The 19,133-nt window shown below is 35.0% G+C and overlaps 1 protein-coding gene across 2 annotated transcripts in view; it reads left to right on the plus strand.

Moving 5' to 3' along the window:
* ARHGAP5 (Rho GTPase activating protein 5) overlaps positions 1-19,133 on the plus strand; it is a 47,707-nt gene that overhangs the window by 21,650 nt on the left and 6,924 nt on the right. Inside the window, exons 4-7 of one of the 2 annotated variants that reach the window (XM_082284243.1) lie at positions 2,890-3,037; positions 14,968-15,045; positions 16,031-16,162; positions 17,759-17,864. In XM_082284243.1, the coding sequence (XP_082140369.1) occupies positions 2,890-3,037; positions 14,968-15,045; positions 16,031-16,162; positions 17,759-17,864 (464 nt within the window). The remainder of the gene's footprint in view (positions 1-2,889; positions 3,038-14,967; positions 15,046-16,030; positions 16,163-17,758; positions 17,865-19,133) is intronic. The other variant, XM_082284244.1, reaches the window with a different exon arrangement.

Below are 19,133 nucleotides of genomic sequence, written 5' to 3' on the forward strand. Positions count from 1 at the left end.
TCTTTACATCTATATTTTCAAAGTTAATGTTCTTCGTAATAATATTTCTTTGAAATCAAGAATTGGATACTGTGCCATGCTAGACTATGTTTTTGTGTTTACCTTGTCTTATGTTAAGAGGACTTTAGCTAATCTTTTGCAACATGTATCTTGGTGATTGAAGTACTGCAAAATAAAGCAATATTGCAAGTAAATGCAATGCAAGGCAAGTTTGGAATTATCAGTTATAATGCTTTCCTGCCAAAATATATAAGGATCAGTTGAAAGTTTGGCATTAATCTCTGTTAGGGTATGACGAGAAGTTGTCTTTGGCAAGAAGCAAGTGGTGAAACCCATGCTGAAAGCTCAACATAAGTGCAGCAATCAGTTATACAAAGCCCCACAGATCTATACGAAAACCAAGGATTTCAACTTCATGGTCTTGGGCCTGTATTTTAATTACTAGCAGGAAAACAGTGGTATGTGAAACAATGAGCTTTTTGCTAGGCTTAAGTCACAAAACTTTTGTGCTGGTTCTTGTCTTCTTTAACTTGGTGCCTATTAGTTATTTTTTTATGATGATGTAGGAGAAGCATACAAAATTGGTTTTGGCTGTGCCTAGATTAGTACTTGCTGCATGCAGTATTACGTGACTGCTGCATTGTCGGGCGTAGGTGTATTGGGGAGGATGATTGAACTAAAAATACCTGGGCCAAAATCATAATCTCTTTGCCAAAATCTAGGAATTATGGTTCACCTTACTCAGGTGCTGTTTAACTAAATGAATAATTTAATGTTTAACAGTTTCTGTTTATTGTTTCATTAGAGATATTTTAAAAGAATTTTTTCTGCGTAAAATTAAATGGTAGTCACTATCTTGACTAGAAAATCTGAAAGTTCCATTCTATGTCTGATAGATCAGAAAAAAAGGTGTTTTCTCAGAATGAGGAACAGGGATTAAAGAAAAGCTTTTGCTAAGACTTAATTTTGTTAGAAATAAGACCCATATTTTTTTCCCTGAAGCCATTGGTCTTTTGGCAAAGATTAGGTCTTTTGCACAGTACACGTTTTTGTTCAGAACAAGTTCTCCACTTAAGAAATCTAGACCAACAACTTCAGGAAAGTGTGGAAGTCTAAAATCAGGAAGTAGCATGTTGGTTTTTCTTAATGCCTTGAAGTTTTGTTTTTAATTTACAGAAGTATTTTTTGTAAAGATCATGTAGATAGTGTTATTTGCAGGAGGATTTGATTTATGCTGTCAGTGGAGAGTTTATGCACTCATATACCCCAAAAGAAAGGAAAATAATGAGAGAGATATTTTAATAAATACTGGCCAGGAGAGGTACAAAATACATAATGATACATAATGAGAAATAGCTGATAAACTTATTGTTGTAGCGGCCTTGTGAAATTGTAATTTCATGTTCATGGAATAGTCTTGCAGTGATCATATCTTGTACTCTGCCTTTAGACCAGTTTGCAAAGGACTTCAGGGTTCTTTCCTTTTTCTCTTTATTGTTTTATTCTTTATGCTTCATTAAGTTCTTTAGACAAATTTTCACTTTCCAAACTGGGGATTAAACTGTTTTCAAGTAAAGAGTTCATCTAAGAAACCTTTTTGCATTTGTGTGTGCATAATGTCAAATGTGATATCGCGGTCCCTTGCAACCTTTCTTCTAAAAGCAGGACAATTATTGGAAAAGAGCACTATTTACTCTGATTTTGTGGCTGTGTCTGGTATTTCATACTATGTCCAGGTATTCTACACAGATAATATTCATAATTTTCATAAAATTTCTGTGGAGTCCTAGTTTATTATTCCATTTGTCTGACTGCTTTCCAAGAGACACACACAGTCTTTTTCTGTCTTGTTGATCTTAAATACACAGTCTTGAGTGTTGCTTCATTTATTCTGTGATGGTGGAGATGTGCAGTGAACACCCTGGGAAAAAAAACTGAGTTGTTTCTCCTTTCTTTACCACCTTAATATATGTATCTAAAATGATCTTTTGTTTAACATTTGACAAAAATGTTTTCAGTGAGTTTTATACATTGTTTAGCTTCAGCTTGGCCCTTTCAGCTGTTGCTCATCTGAGCTGGATGCTGCCTAAATAAATATTTTTGATGTACTTTATATTTTCATCAATATTCAGAGATGCATTATGATATCTGATACAATATAACTCTTGTAATCATCCAAGGCTGGTTTATCAGTTCCACTGATACAAGTCCTTCTCAGTGGAAAAAAAAAATAAAAACAGGAAAATTCTGTATGAAACTCTCCATCTTAGATTTGATTGTGTGCAAACCTCCTTTTGGCTAAAATCCTATGCCTGTAACAAAGCATCCATGCATAATAGGAGTGCCTGCAACTTTAACTTCAAGACTGATTGATTGTTAGTCATTCTCCATTGTCATGTTTCTTGTATAGTTGCAATATAAAGATTATTTAGTATCTTTAAATATATGCAGAAGACACCAGCCTTGTTTTGGTGATATGACACCGGAGTTTTATCCTGACAATTTATAAAGAGGTGTGGTTCAGATGTGATTCCTGTGAGCTGTGCTGAAAGACTTGTCACAGCACTCTAAACAAGTGGTGTCTTTACTTCTGTTCCTGTGGTCTTTCAGTTACTGATATATTGGGTCATCCTGTTCCTAGTGTAATACAAAAAGGATCAAAACTTTTAGAAGTTGAGTGCTTTGTATCTAATGTATAATTACTTTATAATTAAGTAATTATAAATTTATAATTTTAAAAATGCATTTAATTTTTATTCATTCAGTTTGCCATAGAGGAATTTTAATGTCTGATAGATATGTGATCTGGTTGTGTTTACTGAATGATTGAAATATGAGTTGGTTAAAATGTTACTTGCATATTACTTAAATAACTCTGTTTTGTTGTAGCCGAAAAAGAAAACTAAGACATTCAATCCTCCAATCCGTAGAAACTGGGAAAGTAATTACTTTGGGATGCCCCTACAGGATTTGGTTACACCCGAGAAACCAATACCTCTGTTTGTTGAAAAATGTGTGCAATTCATTGAAGATACAGGTAAGATAGGAGGACTGTTAGAGGAAAGACTTGCCCATTTTGCATAACAAATAAAGCCTCTTGTTTTCTGTTATAAAGTACTTACAGAATTTTTTACTATAAATAAATACATGGGGTTAGGCACATTTAGAAAGAATGTTTTCTAAATTGTGTGCTTAATATGTGATGGTTTTTTGACTTAATTTATACAAATACTTAATTACTTTTTGACAAATGTCTGAAGTTTAACATGTTCCCTGTAATTTAAAAAACTTATATCACTGTCTAATGCCAAATGACGTTTAACCCAATGGCAGTCCAGTCTTACATGTCTTACTATTGCCACTGCATTTTCTTTCATATATTTAAAAGCTCTGAAATCCGCCTTTTCCAATTATAGAAAACAGGGACTTGAAATGGCTTCTGACTTGGTTTGATTAGTCAGCTTGCTTTCTTGATTTTGAAGGTGAACCTAGTTTTGCATTCTAACTTGTCACAGAGACAGAAACATTTATTTTCTAAACACTGTGTAATTCTCCATGAAAAATGTTAATCTATTTAAGATGTAATTTCACAGTATGGTTTTCTCTCTCTCCTTTTTCCCTGGCTTCCTGGTTGTGTGTTTGTCCCTGCTTTCAGCCTATTTACTGTGTGACCATGAGGCAAGTAGGATGATTTTGCTGGTCCAACAGAAGACTACAGTTAGGAGTGGGGATTTGTTTTGAGGTTTGGGAATGACCTGTGGTTGGGTTTTATTTGGGGTTTTGGGGGGATTTTTTTTGGTTTGTTTGTTTTTGTGAGCACTGTTTTTCAGTTAGTGTGTAGATCCTGCTTGCTCTGAAGTTTTATAAATGCTATATTGCTGTATTTAAAGTAGATGACAGTGTGACAACTGAAACATGCAGGACCATCTTTTGATGTGTGTCTGCAATTGGATGTTGTTTAGTGTAAAGTAAAACAGCATCTTTTATCTAATTTGCTTAGATCTCTAATACAATTTTGGCTGTAAGATGACAGTAGCAGTTTTAGCAAGAGTAAAGCTGAAGGGTTTTTTTTCTTATAATAAAATTCAGTTTTACTGCCATCTGTAAGAATAGTGTTTCCAAAAGAATTATCACAGCTGGTAAGCCTAATAGCTGTTTTTAAAGACTTACAAACTGCATTATTGCAATAAAAAAATTAGGTGACCTAAACCTCAGGCACTTCAGAGTCAGAGGTACTTGTATAGGTCTGTCTTTAACCTTTACTTTCTATGGATTAAAGGTAAGAGCTGTATTTTCTTCCCTCTTGCTTTTTGCTTTTTTTTTTCACCCAGTTAAAAATGGGAAAGGAGGAAGAAGGGCAAGGAGTAGTAGAGTAGCATAGGCAGTTTAACATATATATATGTTGTGTTTGCTGTTTTCTGTAGCAAAAAAAAACCCAACCCAAAACAAACCAGCGTAAATTATGGGTGAGTCACTTTTGGGATTGGTGTTCTTTAAAAGTGGGTACATACAGCTACTATGTGTAGCTATATGAAACAGGTATTAACAGGTATTGAAGACCAATTTCTAGAATCTAGCAATAACTTAATCTGAGCATGTTTCACTTTTTAAGAATACTTTCAAACAACAAAATTACAAATCCAGTTCTAAGAGTTTTATTTGCTTAAAAATATTGTTGTCTTTGTGGTAAACTTTCTAAAAAAAGGTATTTCTCCTGAAGAATTTTCACCAGCTTGTGGGGTGAGAGAGAGAACTATAACAGTGTGGAAACATTATTTGTTGTCTTTTTTTTTTCTTCATGATTGTCAAACCGTGCGACCAGCTGAAAGATTCAGGACATCTTTTCTGGTGATCTGTCTTGGGAAAATGTTTGGTTTAGCTGCTGTGTGTTCAAAATGTAGGGTCTCCTCAAAAGTGGTGACTCAGAAGGCACAACTTCACTGTTAGCTGCATATATGTTAGTTCATCCTGGGATGCTGCTATACAGCTGGAGAATTTTAATTCTGGCCATAAATGTAAGCTGGACAAACATCGTGCCATCTGCATACTTAGTGACTGTGAAGACAGTAGTTGTCTTGCTAGTTTTGTTTAAGCACTTAGAACAAAACCTCTACTTTTGATCTGTATTACAATTTTCTTTCTATTACTCTGGATTCTGTGTAAGTAGTTTTGGTGTTGTTTTCAGCGTCCATAGTTGGCTGTGGGAGTTTTATTTTTGGTGTGTATTATTTTTATACTGAATTAATATGCTGTAGGCATTTGAGGTTCAAGCAGGGTTCTGATAGAATGTATTTGTTACCTTTGAGAGAGGAGAATGTTCACTTGCATTGCCTTCAAATCCTGTACTGAGATAGATTCACATCATTGACTTTGTGACTGTGAGAAAATTCCACAAATACAGTTTTGAAGATTTATCAGTCTGCACAAGACAAGTCAGGACCTACTGTCTCCAGGCTGGAGTTCAGAATGGTACCGTTCCTTTATGATAAAGCTGCTTGGCCCTGGGGAGTTATTCAGTACTCCTCTGTCTATTAGCAAGTCAGCCTGCTGTCAATTTGAACTGCACTGAATTACCAGTGTTTATTATCATGGTCTTTTTAATCAAGAACTGCAGTCTTTTCCAGTTTGGCTAATCTGTATCTTTCTTTTACAGAGGATATAATTGTTTAGCATTTCCTTTTCAGGTACTTTCATGGAGTTCAGCTTCTTCCTATGTAATTTGGATTGTGGCTGAATTTGTGAAGCTGTGATTAATCTCTGTTTGAAGGGCTTATCTTAATTTTTAATGTTCCCTCTTTGTCTCATGAAATTATGCAAGGCAATGCTTTGTACTGACTCTAAATTTTGGCCGAGGCTAGAAAGTACAGAGTGTGAAAAAGTTTTCTGTATTTCAGATGCCTAGATGAGACAATAGCACCTTAAAGTGTCTTTGAAGATTCTTGCTCCACCATAAACCTTAAAGAATCGAGCACATGCAGAAAATACTATCAGATTTTTGTTTTACCATAATATTCTGGAATAGCCTCACAAAAAAAAGTGTTTGTCAGTAGAAGAGGGACAGTTTGGAAAAACTAAAGTAAATTCAGGATCTTAAAAGTTCTAGCCTTTTGTAAATAAGCAGATTTTTTTCTTCTGAAGAAGCCGTATTGTTCCTGTCAATGTAAAGGGTGATCTGGTAAAGATAAGGGATCCTAAGTCTGTGCCTGCAGGTGAAGGTTATTGTCTCTGTGTTCCTCTTTAGTGTTTTTCAACAAAAAGCATTCTTCTAAATTGGTTTAGCTTTATGGAGCCGACCAGTTAATTTTTGAAATATAATACAGAGTTTGAATCCCCTTGTAATCTTCTGGTAGTACTGTAAGCAGAAACTGAGGGGCAAAGTGGTTAATACCTGAGTAGATCTAAAGCGGGTAAGCTGTAAATATATGTCAGAACCTCCATTTCACAACAGTCTGCACTGTCACTGGTACTGGGGGTATGAAGCAGCAATAGCACATAATACTTGGTCTTGTTGGAATCTATTGATTAAAAAAAAAAAATAGCACAATATCATGTGTGAACATCTTAAATTTTATACCACTGGCACTTCTGGATAAGAAGGAAGGAAAAATTTGCTAAATATTGTAAACAAACTTTGCTTCTGTGTTTCTGCATTGTCCATGATTACAGGAAAACCTTTTTTCTATCCAAGCCTTTAATTTTTGAATTCATTGTAATTATAGCAGGATGAGTAATATTTTGTTTGGTTGTCAGAGCTCTTTCTTGGTTCACTGAAGATGATCAAAAGATTTTTTTTTTCAGGTAAGTGGCTTGCCAATGGTGAATTACTAAGTTTTCCACTAAACATCTTGGTATAAATGTATAATGTTTTCAGGAAAACTGATTTTTTTGTAAAGATCCTGTGATCTTATCTGTAACCTTTTACAGACTATATGAACACTTTTCTGTCACTAGTGACATGTATGATATTTGTATGCTTTTACCTCTGTCACAACCTTTGCAAATCAGTTTGTAACTTGCCTATGAGGGCAGCTATTTCAATTGACTCTTTGTCATTGGTAGCTATTTTTGATTATGGGCTTCCAAAAGAGTATTTTGATGATACAGTTGTTCTGGTCTGTTTTTTGCTTTCTCCTGATGGACTGAAGAGAACTTAATTTTGTTGCATCATTTGAAATGAACTTCTAAAGTGTATTAGTTTTCTGCAAACTAGGTTTATGAAAATGTATTTAGCAGGGAAACTAGAGTTTTAATTTTTAAGAAAATTGTAGTGGCTGTTTTTGTGTAGAAGTAATGGTGCTATGCTAAGACATACTAGAAAAAAGATTACCTGCTCTTTAAAAAAAAAAAAATCCAATGTAGACCATTACCTTTTATAGGGCAATTCATTTTTTTGAAATATAGGCAGCAGAATTGAGATACTTTTTGAAACTAAACTGTTCAGCTGTATGAATTGCATGAATTCTGTGTTTACTAATTATCATGGAGAGAATAAGGTAGATATTCTGATACGCTGATAATTTTTTTTGAGAGAGAGGAACAGATTTCTGAAGGCTAATTCAATGTCTTCAACAAAATGTTAATATGGTTTGAATTTTGTATTGCAGTGTAATGGAAAAATATTTACTGAATGTTCGATTGTAAGTGTAAAGAGTGTACATGTTTATGCCAACTTCGTAGCTTGAGTGTTTTGTTAGTAACATTTTTATGCTGTTATACACACCCTGAATTTAGTGATGAACTATTCCATGTACTGTTTGTGTACTGTTCAGCGCCTACTGTTGTTGATTTTTAACTTTTCCCAAACTTAAAATAATTCAGGCAAGATGACTTATACTAACTGATACTATTAGCGTATGAGGGGTTTTCTAATATTTCAGTATTTTTTTGGGTTTACTTTTTGTATTTGCTCAGGCATTGGTGGAAAGTTTGGTATAGATCACATTTCATTCTGTTTACCAAGGAAGGAGACAGCAAATTAACATTACAAATACTAGCAGTTTTGCCATTTAGTACATATAGCTCTTGAAGATATTCAACTTTAATATCAGTATTTTAAAGTTTTTTTCTCTGAGCTTTCAAATGTTTAAAATTTTTTTATAGAATATTGCAATCCATGTACTTAATTGAGCAGATTATAAATTTTAAATTCCGTACTTCGTAGAAAACTGATAATATTAATAGATTGTTAATTGTACATGAAATAATTTAGCAAAGAGAAGCATACTAGAATAATTTGTGGTTTAATAATTTAGTTACTCAATTAATATGAGACAAGGAATGGAATAAAGACGGAAGAAGGAATTTGACAGAGTTAAATGTCAATATCTCACATGGTTCCTATGGAGAGCTATAAGAGAAATTAAAAATTGTGTACTTGGTATATGTACAATAATTACTGCTTTTGATATTGAGACCATTTTTGTAATACTGCTAAATTCAGTTTTGGAGGTAATTCAAGTAAAAAAATATTGCCTTCTGTGAATTCCTTCAAACCTAGGTTACACCAAGGTCTTTTATGCTGTATCTGCAGTGAGGCCAGATTTTTACACTGACAGTATAGATAAGGCAAAGTTTGTCTTCAGAGAATGAGGTTTGATAGAAATAGGTGAAGAAAATGAATCAGCAGTGCTGCTTGTGGTAAAAATGTCAGGTAAATCATTGAAATATATTCCTAGTGGCTGGAAGATCCAGAAATCCAAGGTTGTTTACCTTACCTTTTATTCAAGGGGCTTGGGAGAGCTAGAGGGTTTTAGGAGCTTGGTGTTTTGGACAGAGAGAACAGAACCGGACATCCCCCTGGCCTGGTGTATGAGAGCTGGCATTCTCAGAATAATTTCATAAGAAATAGTATAATAGCCAGAAAGATTCTCTCCTGCTGTATGCTTCTGCCACTTTTATTTTGGGTACTTGTCAGATGTCTCTGAATCAGTGGCGTTCGCTGTTTTGAAAAGCTGTATCAGCAAAAATGATAAAAGTCCTGCTGTGTAGTATTACAGCTGGTAAGTTAAGGGTCAGATATGTGCCAAAACAAGTGCAAGGCAGGGAGCAGGAGCAAGGGAAGGACAGAAACAGTGATTGATGAGGCAGGGAGTTAGACCATCTTTTTCAGTCGTATTGTTCAGTTAAGTTGACCCAACTGCCCATGAAGCTTTATGTTTAGCAAAAAACGCACATGGGCCATGCCTCTGCTACTTTTGTTTCTGGATAGGTACAGTAACAATAGATTTAAATAGTTGTACAACACATTTTGTACCCTCATCAAGTTGGCGAGTGATTCTAGAGTGGGTGGTGTGGTTAATGTATTTAAGACCAGGGCTTCTGCTCAAGGGAACATAGACCAGCTGGAGGAATGGGATAGTAGGAACCTGAAGGAATTCATTGAGGACAAATGCCTTCAACTAGAATTGCAAGGACTAAACACCTGCAATAGTACACGCTGAGGACTTGACTGGCGCCGTATCAGTGCTAATGAAAAGAATCTTGCAGTCATGGTGGATAATAGGCTGATCATGCCTTCTGTATTGGACTGTCCCAGTAGAAGGGCAGGCACTACAGAGCAGAAGTGGTTACTAAGCTTTGCTCTGCACTTGTTGGACATCATCTGAAATACTGCAAGAAAGGTGTTGACAAACTTGAGTCTGGCAAAAAGAGGTCAGGGGCTGGAGTTCCTAATATGTGGGTTTATTCAGGTTGGAGAGAGAGGCTGAGGAGGCACCCAGAAGCGGCTTCCCATACCTATGAGGAGGTTACTGACAAGGTGCAGCCAGGCGAAAGAACTGAAGAACAGTGTCACTAATGTAGGAGGTTCTGATTAAAAAGAAAGGCAGTACTTTTGCTCTGAAGGTTATTAAAGCACTGGTTCAGGTTAACCAGAGAGGTTGTGGGGTATCTTGGAGACACTCAAGGGAAGTTTAGACAAGCATCCGAATCTAAATTCTGTGTTGACTGTTGTTTGAGCAAGAGGTTGCACTAGATGATCTCCTGAGAATTCCTTCTGTGATCACTTCAAAACTGGCATAGAATAGGTTTCAGTGGTTAGGAGACTGTACACCGGTTTGTGTTTTGTAACTTTGAAATTAATCAACAGGGAGGAAACAAACTCAAGAGGGTAAAACAGGCATCAGTCATTTCTCCTAATGGAAGACTGACTACCAAACAGGGGAGGAGCAGATGCATTAAGTTAGTAGTGTAGAGAAATAGTAGTAGTAGAGAGAATCACTGAAAACTGTAAACAAATATGTTTTGAAATACTCATAAAACACATGTTGTGCACTTGGGTTGTATGGCTAATGAGTTATCTCTTCAAAGGAAACATCATGGGAGTTATAAAAAGAATTCCTAAACAATGCAGGTAGGACCAAGATGCCAGGGTATGTACGATAGTTACGCTGCTCCACTTACTCCATCTGCATTCTCCAGACCCAAAGTGACTAAACAGCTGTACTATATGCCTGGAAAACTACAATGCTTCAGTTGTCACCCATTTTTAATGAAGCAAAGAATGCACGTACCTTTTCCTAGCCATGTTTGTAATGTCATATTAATTGTAGTCTCTTGTTCTTTTTTTCAAAATGAACAGGCCATAAAACATGGGCTTGAGGAGCACTTCATAAATGATTGAGGCCTTGTTTAATAATCAGTTAGTGTAAATTGTAGAAATGTTAATTCAGCTTTGGAGAGCTTCCTATTATAAGAGTCTTTCTAAAAGTACTGCTTACTTCCTTACACTGCTTATTGTTTATTGAACATTTCAATATGCTATAAATTATTTTATTTCAAGAAGCAGTTAGAAACTTATTTGTGGTTCTGGTTTTCAGTGTGTGAATTGAATATCATATGTCTTTAAATGTCAGTGTTGAAAAGGACACATTAAGTGTGTTTTATGTAAGTAAAGTTAGTCCGAGATTCTTACTTAGAGTTTGACTTTTTTGCTTGGTAATTACATGCATTCTAGGTGTACATAGAAATTAATATTTTGGATCAGTAAATTGGTGGTTCCTTTAGTCTTGTGTTGTAGCATAGGGGTTGAAAAGAGGTACAGCAGATCAATCCATGGAATAAAATTAGAGAAATATATAGATCACCAAATTTATAAAGATAAGTGTAGGAATGATAGTCTTAGCTCTTGTAGTGAAGAATGAGTCCTTAAAGTATACCATTGGCCACTGTAGAGGAAGGAATTGAACTGAGGAGAGACAGGCTTGCTGTGATTGTGGCATGTATTCAGAAACACAGAACATAGCAGAATCTGGCTGTGGATGTTGTTAGCAGACACTCTATGACTTTCCAGCAGTCTAAATGTTAGTATAGCTGTTGTCACTTTGGAAAAGGCTTTGGAAATCATCACAGACAGCTCTCTGAAAACTTAAACTCTCTGTACTTGCTATCAAACAAGCAAAAACCAAAAAAAATAGAGTGTTATGGAGGAAGAAAAATCATACTATTACATAATGCCATGTATACATAAAATTTGGATACTGGTTGCAATTTGGTTCAGCCTTTCTCAGAATAGAAAAGAATTGGAAAAGATAATACATATGGCAGTAAAAGTAATTCTTGGATAAAGATGAACTGAATGGATTAGCTTAGAACGTTTCTGAGGAAGAGAAATTACATAAATTTAAAAAACGTGCTGGGAAAATGTAGAGAAGTTACTACTTCTTGTTAAGAATAAAAACTATGCAAACTTCAAATACTGAGCATAAACTCAGTGTGCTTTCATAATGTACATTCTGGAATGACAAAGCTGCATTCACCATGATGTAAAGACCACAAGACTTGAAGGGGTTTGGGTGAATTAGTGATGGATAAATCTCCAGGTGGCTATTACAGCGCCTTATGCAAAAGCCTATGTAAGCCACCATCTGCAGGAAGCTGAGAGGATATACCACAGAAAGATTGCTGGTAGGTTTTGGTTTTTTTCCTCTCCTGTCCTTTCTACATCTCTCCTCAAGCACCTACTATTTAGTGTAGTATATGGGATGGAAAGTAGATATTGTACCAGGTTGACTTCAGTCTTCTCTTGTGCTGTAGTTAATTCATTCTATGGAGGAACCAAGAATTGTGAAAATATATTGAAGCCTAAGAATGGAAGTGTCCTACAAACTGATTATGCATATAGGTGCAGATCCACCTTGGTAATTTTCTCTGAAATGCTTTGAACCCCATGTGGCAAAGTTCCAGTTAGATGCGATGGAGCCCTGGTCACAACTGGCAGCACAAAAGAAGGTGCAAGAGAGTTTATTAGGCTCTAGAAAACTTTGAGAAAAGAGTAGTCTAGGCAAAGGGGATATGATTGTTAAATATATATAGGTTATTGTGATGTGAAGTAAGGAGAATCTAAGTTTTTAAACCTAGTGGTGTTGTAAAGCTAGCAGGACAGAGAAGCAAATAAATCATATGATTCTGATGTATAATATTACAGTAGCAGTTGTGTTCAGTAAGGATATATTGAAAATTACGACTGGACCAGAATGCAAGCAGGGTAAGAACATAGAAAAAAATTCTGAAAAACCAAGAGGCTTGCAGATGAAGGAACCGAATTTTTAAAAGGGTGCCAGAAAAAAGAAATGTTGAGTGCTCTCTGTCTCTCCCTCTTTTATTATAGATATACATTATAGATATGCAAGAAGTTTAAAAGCTAAAACTTGTGAACTAGAGTGTCTGATACTTGCTGAAGGTCCTGATGTAAGAAGTGTTGGAGAGACCTGGTTGCATGATAGAAAGCAACAGAGAATTGGAGCAGTACTTAAAGAATACTTTCAGACTTCTAGCTGTGTGTATACTCACAAACAGATTAAACTCAGAAAAAGTGTAATGGCAATTGACCAACTGTTTAATGAAGTGTGACTTTCTAGAATATACACAAGCAAGAAAAAGTTTTTCCTTGAGGAAGAAGACAAATTTAGTTAGCTTAATCCAGAATTGCAGCACTTCACTATTTTTGGAAGATGCCTAAATTCAGTAGGCATCTCTGTGTTTAACCTGAAAATTTTCTGAAGTACTATAAGTTGTTTTTCTATGTTTCTTAGAGCTGTAGCCCAGATACCACACTAGAGCATTTATGTCCAGAGCCAGTTGAGGTATTCAGGGTCTATACACTAAACAGTGGCTGGGTCAGAAACTGCTATTTGCAGCACATTCAGGTTTTTTTTTTTTTTTTTGCAGAAAGAAATTGAATTGTAATTGGATAAAACAAAGAATATCCTGGGGCTGTAGGGTCTCCAATTGAGAATTCTCCCATACCAGACAAAGAGAATCTTGATCATAGCTTGTTCTTATCTACCAGTGGTCTTTTGTGTTTATTTACAGCTTCTGGAAGAAGAATGCAAAGTGTTTCTGGCTTTGATCACATATAGCACATTTGGGGCATTCTTTTGAAGGCAGGTTTGAAAACCCTTTCAGATGGATTGAGTCATTGAAACCACTTTTTGCCCTGTGCCACCAGATTATACCTTCTGGTGGTGTTCAAGGATATCAGTGAACAAGGCTCAGGTTTTTTGAAAGGACTGTTCTGGTGTCTGGCTACAATAGGAGAACTCCTGGCTATGAAATTGGAAAGCTAAAAGGTAGACATTATTGAAGAATTGCTTACTAAAATAGCCCTGATGCAGCCAGTAAAGAGACACGTGAGTTGTTGAGGCATTAAGAAGGAAATGAGTTAGAAGAGTCATATGAAATCATTAAAAATTTCCCAGCTGTATGAACCAGTCAAGTGCTTTTTGTACTTTGAACATTGTAATAGGGTTCTTAATTGTTCTTGGTAACTTAAAAGGAACACTTGGTGGATTGTGGTGTGTCAGAGCAGTTAAGTATTGATCTGATGATCTAAAATGCATTCAGTTTTTGACCTGTGATGGCAAAAGGCCAAGAGATTCCATAAAGCTGTGAAACCTGTGAATTTTTTAATAAAACTATGTAGTGTTATGGAGATCTAGCATACAGAGAATTTTGCACCCATAAAGGTAACTTGCAGAGTTATGGACCTATAAGTTGTTTAAATTCCCTAATAGGTTCTAAATTAGAAAAATACCTCGGGTAATGGTGTGAATATCAGGATGGACTCTTTCATTCAGTGAGTAGCTGTGGGCAAAAAAGATAACAATATGATAGGAAGCATAATCACTGGAGTGGAGTGTGCAAGTGTGTGTGTGCATAATTAAGGTGTACTGTTCAATGTTTGCCATGAAAGGCTGATGGAATTATGATGACTCTGAAATGTGTGGTAAAACAAAGTAATAATGAGAAGCTTGGGGAACCTCTGCTTCCTAAGTCCTTTCCTCTTTTTCCCTTTTCCCCCACCCCTTAAAGAAAGACTTGTAAGTGATGTGGTAATTTACCTTAGATAAGAAGTAAGGGGAAATGGATTCAAAGTTTATAAAATATAAATGTTAAAAGGGAAAGAATGTTGGAAGATTAAGTTCTTATCATATACAGGAGTGTGTTACACCATGAAATTAAAAGATCAGGATTCAGTTACAAATGCTTAATTTTTATTTATTTATTTTTTTTTCTCCCTGCAGAGTATTTTTAGTGTGTTGTTGCTTACCACAGTAAGTTGTTAAGCCTAAACTGTGAAGACAGTTTTTAAAACCATAAATGTTGTGGGTACCACAGAATTTAGGTTTTTGATTCTTATTTTAAAAACTGTATAAATAACAGTCTAATAGAGATCAGTGAGAGAATAATTTTGGGTACATTATTCAACAAATATCTGCCATCAGAGTCTTGTTATCCTACAATGTCATTTCCTCTGATTCATATTAAATGGAATAGTGGACTCTAGACAACTGACATTTTGTGTTTTGGTAGTCCTATAGCCCTGTAACGGTTAATGTCCTAACATTTTAGGTACTTAAGAATTGTATTCCTACTTTTGGTTTCTGAATTAGTAGTTATAATTGGTTCTGCTTTGCTCTATAGTATATAAACTTGCTTTTAACTATTTATTTTTCTTCCTCTTCTAAGGATTGTGTACTGAAGGCCTGTACCGTGTTAGTGGGAATAAAACAGATCAAGACAACATTCAAAAACAGTTTGATCAAGGTAATCAGAGATTTTATTATTTAAAGCCAAAACAGAACATGAATTCTCCATGGATTTATCACAGTGCAATATAAAAGGATTGCACTTTAAAATCAACTTCCATAGCACTGAGTACTTAATGCTCTGGTGGGTTGTATTGGTATAGTCCAGGTTATTACCAGTGAAGCTCCAAGGATGGGAAGGGAATCTTGTTGCAGCTGGATTAAGTGCTATTAAAATATTATCTAAGTGGTATTTGAAGGTTTAAAAGAGTTTAAGTGCAGTCGTAGCTGCTCCTTGTGTTAGCAGTTCATCAGTCCTAGGCATTAAGGCATTCACTTCTGCTTCTTATGTCCCAAAGATAGTAATTCTTGATATTTACTGGAGTGAAAGGTCTCTTGAATAATACACATTAACAATTAAGTCTGGATAATTTCTAACACAGCCTTTGTCGCTGTAGAATATAGTGAAATGTGATTGGTGGGTTAGGCTGTTCACTTTGGTGTATATGTTTTTTAAAATGATAACTCTTATTAAAAATTCTTGGATGTTAATAATGAAGTTGAGCCTGTGAAAAATAGTAAAATATCTCCTAGATGTTAAAGAAAATAAATGTACTATTTCTCTGTGCCTTGCTTTGCTGTTTAGCAGCATTTGGGAAATAGAATTTATAACTCCTTACTGGGCAAAATTGATTAATCGGAAGCCAGTTAAATGACAAATACAGAAACATGCAAGTCTTCATTGAGAATTAGACAACATTATTTTTCTGATCTTCTACTGTTTTGTAATACTGTCAGAGTTTGTCATATTTGATTCCTTGTCGGTCGGTGTGATAGCAACTTAGCAATATATTTGCCTTTTCATGCCTTATTTAATAACCATTTGGCAAAATTTTAGTTTTCAGTGTTTTGAATAAATTCTTGTTTTCATAAAGTATTATAAGGAGTGATAACAGTAGGTTTTACTTACACTGCTATTTAATTTTTCAAATTTTGTTTTGCAGATCATAATATCAGTCTAGAATCAATGGGAGTAACAGTGAATGCCGTGGCTGGGGCTCTTAAAGCTTTTTTTGCAGATCTGCCAGATCCATTAGTTCCTTACTCTTTGCATCAAGAGTTGTTAGAAACATCAAGTAAGTACTAAACAGCCTTTTCTTTATTTGTGTTATTTCCATTGCCCTTATTGCTATTTTTACTTCATTGTAAGTTGAAAGGACTATCTGCACTGAATATTTTTTAAATTGCTTAGATATGTGCATTTTTTAATATTCTTTAAACTTAGAAGAACTATATGATGAGATGAATGTAATACATTTTTTCTTCAGAATGAATTTGGCTTATTTCTCCTTTTCTTAGAAAATTTAATTGGGAGAAATCTACTTTTTTCCGTTTTTTGTTAAGTGATGAAAATGATGAAAGCTCTTGGAGCGGCTTTGCAGTTCTTAACAGGAAAAACCTCTTGAATTCATGAAGTCCTACATTCAAAGTAGGCTTTAAAAATCAGACACATCTATGGGATATTATGGTAATTCTCTAATTCTCTTAGATTTTTTCAAATTCTTTTTGAGCTCTTAGAAAAGATGCTTAGTTTTGTTTGCCTTGCAAACATTTTTCAGACATTTCATAGTATTTCTGTCTTTGAAATTAATGTCTTATATTGGCAGCAGGCTGTTCCACAACATGACCACCACACTTTTTACAGAATACAACTGTGACATACAGTATTCCAAAGTATTTTTTGTTTAAAACATGGAAACACTAGTATAAGCCTAAGGCTGGGGCCTGGGCTTGAGTCATATATAGCCCATTAGAAATTTTGTATTTTTTGATGATATCTGTAGATACCTGTTTCTGGTATTTTTACTGTACATTTCAGGCATATTGCTTGTTTAATGTAATTACCTTAGTTTTATTTTTTCTTAAAAGTATAGCAGTTAAATTCCAGTCAAAGCATAAAGCAGCTTAGAATATAAGTGGAATTACTGTTTTAAAATCCCATTAATACTGCTTTAAATTTATATTTGGGATATACTGGACCGTATTTAACATTTTTTCTATGACATTAGGATAGATCAAATTTCTTTTTAGCAATGCGACCTTGTATTCCTTTTTATGATATGAATCATCATTGATTAGAAGTGTATTCTGCAGAATGTATGGATCCACAGCATTAGTTGCTGGGTTTTTTAAAATAAAATTGTTACTTTATTTCATATTCCTTTCCTACATGTTGGTTATTTCCTGTTTGAAGCATGAATAATGTCCTTTGGTCCTGTGAAAAATCTCTGCTCTTCTTTAAACAGTATATTTAAAATAGCTGCACTAGCCCTATTAGTAATTATTTTCTTATTTGAGTAACTGTGAAGTTTAAGATACTATAAGCTCATGTGACTGTCTTTCTGTCATAATGTTTTTCAAGCAGAGGGAACTCTTAACAAGAAATGACCCTGTCACATTGTTATTCTACAGGCCAGCAGTAAGCTAGTCAAGTAGTTACTTGCTGAACACATAAATAATTCTGCTTAAATTCAGAAAAATATTTTTGTGCTTAGTTAAACTCTATCATAAAAAAGTTACTCTATGGAAATAGGAATTTTATTAAATATTTTCTCACTTGATATTTCTCTGTGGGTATCTTATCTGTACTGTTGTACTAGGGAAAAGACTTAGCAACACTTTATTCAGTATGTCTTTCTAGATGTGTCAGAAAATGTCACTTATTTCTATAGAAATCATGGATAAGACAGAACGGCTACACGAGTTAAAAGAAATTGTGAAGAAATTCCACCCAGTGAACTATGATGTCTTCAGATACATAATAACACATCTAAACAGGTTTAGTATTTTTCAATTTCATTTAAGTCGTAATCATTGCAAAAAAGATGGTGTTTTTAACAATGAAATATCTACTAGAATTGAAAATGTGGAAAAATAAATTAGGAGTTACAGTTGATTATTAAAGCCTTGTAGATTTGTTTCTCACATTTTACCGATATATTTATCTGGCATCATTGCTGCTATAAAGTTATAAGAATGATTGATTGCTCTACATAAAAAAAGCTTGAAAGAATAACTGCACCTAATAATAACAACGTACCTAATTACAGCTATTACAGACACCCCCCCCACCCCCCCGGAAATAATAGCCATTAAAATTATAGACTAATCTAGGTTTTAAGGAATTTGAGTCATTTGGCCTTCTCCCCCTGTCCCCCTCCTGCCAAAATATCAAAATCTAAAATATAGAGCCCAAACCCTGAGCTGAATAGTAAAACGTAGAACAAATCTATAAGTAACAGTAACTTGGTTACATTTGCTTCTTAAATTTTGCCTCTTGCATAAAAATTTAATGTTTTTATCTTTAAAAGTTATTTCCATATTTACTAAAATAGTATTAATGGATGTATATCACATCATAATCTGAGCCTTTACATATACAATATTGTCATAAAAAAAGAGAGAAAAAGACCAGCTTACTTGTGCTTCTTATGAAATTATTCTCTGGAATCCACAGAATGAGATAAATGGTATTGTTGTTGAGGTTGAGGGAGAGATTGATCTTTGGAGATTGTTTTGTTCAACACCATTGCTTTGACAGAGTCAATTACAGCAGATTGCCCAGGATGGTGTCCAGTTTGGTTTTCAGGATCTCTGGGAAGTGAGACTCCAGTTTCTCAGAACAACTTGTTCCGTGCTCAGTCACCCTCACAGTAAAGAAGTGTTTTCATATGCTAAGAGAATTTCCTGTGGATATTTGTGCCTGTTGCCTTTTGTCCTATGCTGAACACCACTCCAAAGAGTCTGAATTCATCATCTTTACATCCTCCTATCAGATACTTAAAACCAATGATAAGACTTTCCCTGACCTTATCCAGGCTAAGCAGTATTAACATTCTTAGCTTTTCCTCATTTGAGGAATCTTGAATCTCTTAGTGATCTTCTTTGTCCCTTCATTGGGCTCACTCCAGTAGTATGTTTTTATGTCTGTTGTGCTGGAGACTCCAGAGCTGGATCCCAGACTCCAGATATGGCCTTTGCAGTGCTGAGCAGAGGGGAAAGATCACCTCCCTAGATCTGCTGGCAGCACTCCTAATGCAGCCTTGG

Source organism: Coloeus monedula (genome assembly GCF_965178545.1).
Source record: "Coloeus monedula genome assembly, chromosome: 6".
Taxonomy (NCBI): Eukaryota; Metazoa; Chordata; class Aves; order Passeriformes; family Corvidae; genus Coloeus; species Coloeus monedula.